Source organism: Mus musculus, chromosome 10, assembly GCF_000001635.26.
Source record: "Mus musculus strain C57BL/6J chromosome 10, GRCm38.p6 C57BL/6J".
NCBI classification, from domain to species: domain Eukaryota; kingdom Metazoa; phylum Chordata; class Mammalia; order Rodentia; family Muridae; genus Mus; species Mus musculus.
This window is the reverse complement of record NC_000076.6, coordinates 5,721,235-5,724,198: the sequence shown is the minus strand read 5'-3', so window position 1 is coordinate 5,724,198 and position 2,964 is coordinate 5,721,235. Positions and strand designations below refer to the sequence as shown.

At 52.5% G+C, this 2,964-nt stretch overlaps 1 protein-coding gene across 1 annotated transcript; it reads right to left on the bottom strand.

The window, feature by feature from the left end:
* On the bottom strand, window positions 1-2,714 carry Gm40595 (predicted gene, 40595). The gene is made up of 2 exons (XM_011243103.1): window positions 1,579-2,714; window positions 1-408 (listed from the first exon to the last, which is right to left on the bottom strand). The coding sequence occupies exons 1-2, from the start codon at window positions 2,435-2,437 to the stop codon at window positions 59-61; spliced, it is 1,209 nt and encodes a 402-aa protein (XP_011241405.1). The 5' UTR covers window positions 2,438-2,714; the 3' UTR covers window positions 1-58.
* Between the last annotated feature and the right edge of the window lie 250 nt (window positions 2,715-2,964).

Below are 2,964 nucleotides of genomic sequence, written 5' to 3'. Positions count from 1 at the left end.
TGATGAGGGCTGTCATGTGGTACTGATACTCCTGCCCTTATTAAGATCCCCAGGACTATCAGGGGGGCCCACGGGTTAATCTTATCTTTAAGGGGTTTTGAGAACGCTGGACCTTCCATGTCGGTCCTGATGCTGTTCCGGCCGGAGGGGTTGTCGCCGCTTTTACGTGAGCGGCGTGGATCCACGCAGCGATGCCGTCTACTTTGAGAGCGGTGGGAGTGGTCAGCAGGACGGTGTAGGGTCCTTTCCAGCGAGGTTTCAAGTTCTTAGTCTGGTGCCGGCGTACCCACACGGTGTCGCCGACACGGAAGGGGTGTGGTATCACAGGCTGGTCTTGTTGGTCCTGATAGGCAGCGGCCAGAGGCTTCCAGACCTCTCGTTGTACTGCTTGGAGGGCCTGTAAGTGAGCTTGGAGAGAGGGGCTATTAGTAAACTTTGACATTTTAGGATCATGGAAATTAACAAGGGGCGGGGGCGCCCCATACAGGATTTTATACGGAGTGAGTCCATGGGGGCCCGGAGTGTTGCGGGCTCGGTAGAGGGCCAAGGGAAGTAGGAGTACCCAGTCTCTAGTGCCAGTTGCAAGCGTTAATTTGGTCAAAGTCTCCTTGATTGTCTTATTCATTCTTTTTACCTGACCTGAACTCTGGGGTCTGTAAGCACAATGTAGTTTTTAATTAATCCCCAGTAGCTTGGCCACCGACTGACTTACCTGGGAGACGAAGGCAGGCCCATTATCAGTCCCCAATACTTGGGGCATTCCAAACCTTGGAAATATTTTTTCTAGAAGCTTTTTGGTCACAACTTTGGCAGTCTCATGCTTGGTTGGGAAGGCTTCTACCCAGCCAGAGAACGTGTCCACAAACACCAGAAGATACTTATACCCATACAGTCCGGGCCTTACTTCAGTAAAGTCAATTTCTCAATGGGTGCCTGGTCGATGTCCTCTTACTCGCACCCCGGGACCGACCTTAGCTTTACTGGCATTTACTTGGACACAGGCTTGGCATGATTCCGCCACCTCGTGGAGGATCTTATCTTTATTTAGCATGTAATAGGGGCTTTCTTTTCTGTCTAGAAGTGCCCTTATCTTCTGATAGCTAAGGTGGGTGAGCTGGTGAAGGAAGTCTAATAATTTAAAGGTGAACTGGTCAGGCATCACAGGTTTACCTTGCAGGACCCAATATTTTTTCTCTCTATCATATGTGGCTCCCAACTCTTGTAGGTTCTTTATATCTGTTTCAGTATAATGGAAGAAGTCTGGAGTGTACGGGGTTGAGGTCTCTATGAGAAGTGAGGAGGCCTTTGTGTCAGTCCCCATGGCTGCTTCCCGGGCTGCCTGGTCCGCCATTCGGTTGCCTTTAGCTTCAGCACTATTGTCTTTCTGATGTCCTGGGCAGTGAATTATACTGAGTCTTTTGGGCAGAAAGAGAGCTTTCAGTAAGGCCAAGATTTTGCCCTTGTTCTTGATCTTCTTGCCTTTTGAGGTGAGCAACCCACGTCTCCTATATATTTTTTTATGGACATGGGCGGTAGCAAAGGCATAGCGGCTATCAGTATAAACATTTAGCTTCTTACCTTCTGCCATCTTTAGGGCCTGGGTGAGTGCTATTAGTTCAGCTCGCTGGGCGGATGTCCCGGCTGGCAACGCCTTGGCCCAGATTACCTCGGTCTCGGTGGTCACCGCTGCTCCAGCCTTACGTTGCCCCTCCTGCAGGAAGCTGCTTTTATCTGTATACCAGGTGTGGTCGGCATTTGGGAGGGGCTGGTCCGTGAGGTCCGGTCTGGTGCCGTGTGTCTCAGCCAAGATCTCGAGGCAGTCGTGGGGGGTCTCTTTTCCCGGCAAGGGGAGCAACGTGGCCGGGTTTAAGGCTACCACCGGTCCGAACTGAACTCGGTCCGTATCTAGGAGCATTGCCTGATAGTGGGTCATGCGAGCATTGGATAGCCAGCGGTCAGGGGGTTGTTTGACCAGTGCTTCTACCGCATGGGGGGCCAGAATGACTAGCGGCTGTCCCATAGTTAGTTTGCCTGCATCCTTTGTCAGAACGGCAATGGCTGCTACCATCCGTAGGCAAGGGGGCCACCCAGCTGCCACTGGGTCTAGCTTTTTGGACAGGTAGGCCACCGGCCGACGCCAAGGTCCCAGTTTTTGCGTTAGGACGCCTTTGGCGTAGCCCTGCTTCTCGTCGACAAAGAGTTCAAAGGGCTTAGTCAAATCTGGCAATCTCAGGGCTGGGGCAGTTAGAAGAGCCTGTTTGATTTTTTGATAGGCCTTTTGCTGGTCTGGGCCCCAATTAAACAGAGTCCCCGTTTTGGTGAGAGGGTACAAGGGGGCTGCCATTTCTGCAAACCCAGGGATCCAGAGGCGACAGAAGCCTGCCGTCCCTAGGAACTCCCTTAGTTGTCGAGGGGTCTTCGGAGTAGGCTGCCCCATCACAGTCTCTTTTCTGGCCTCAGTCAGCCATCTCTGACCCTCTTTTAGAAGATACCCCAGATACTTGACCTGTTTCTGGCAAATTTGGGCTTTCTTGGCCGAGGCCCGATACCCGAGGTCCCCTAGGGTTTGTAACAGGGCCCGAGTACCTTGTTGGCAGTCGAGCTCAGAAGTGGCGGCCAGCAGTAAGTCATCCACGTACTGTAGCAGGATCAAGTCTGGGTGCTGGATCCGGAAGCCTGCTAGGTCTCTGTGCAGTGCCTCATTAAACAGGGTGGGACTGTTTTTGAAACCCTGTGGGAGTCTGGTCCAGGTTAATTGTCCTGAGATTCCCATCTCTGGGTCTCTCTACTCAAAGGCGAAGAGAGGCTGACTGGTGGGGTGGAGTCTCAGGCAGAAAAAGGCATCCTTTAAGTCAAGCACAGTGTACCACTGGTGGGACGGTGGGAGCCCGCTCAAGAGGTTGTAAGGGTTGGGCACGGTGGGGTGGATGTCTTCCACCCGCTTGTTGACTTTTCTCAGATCTT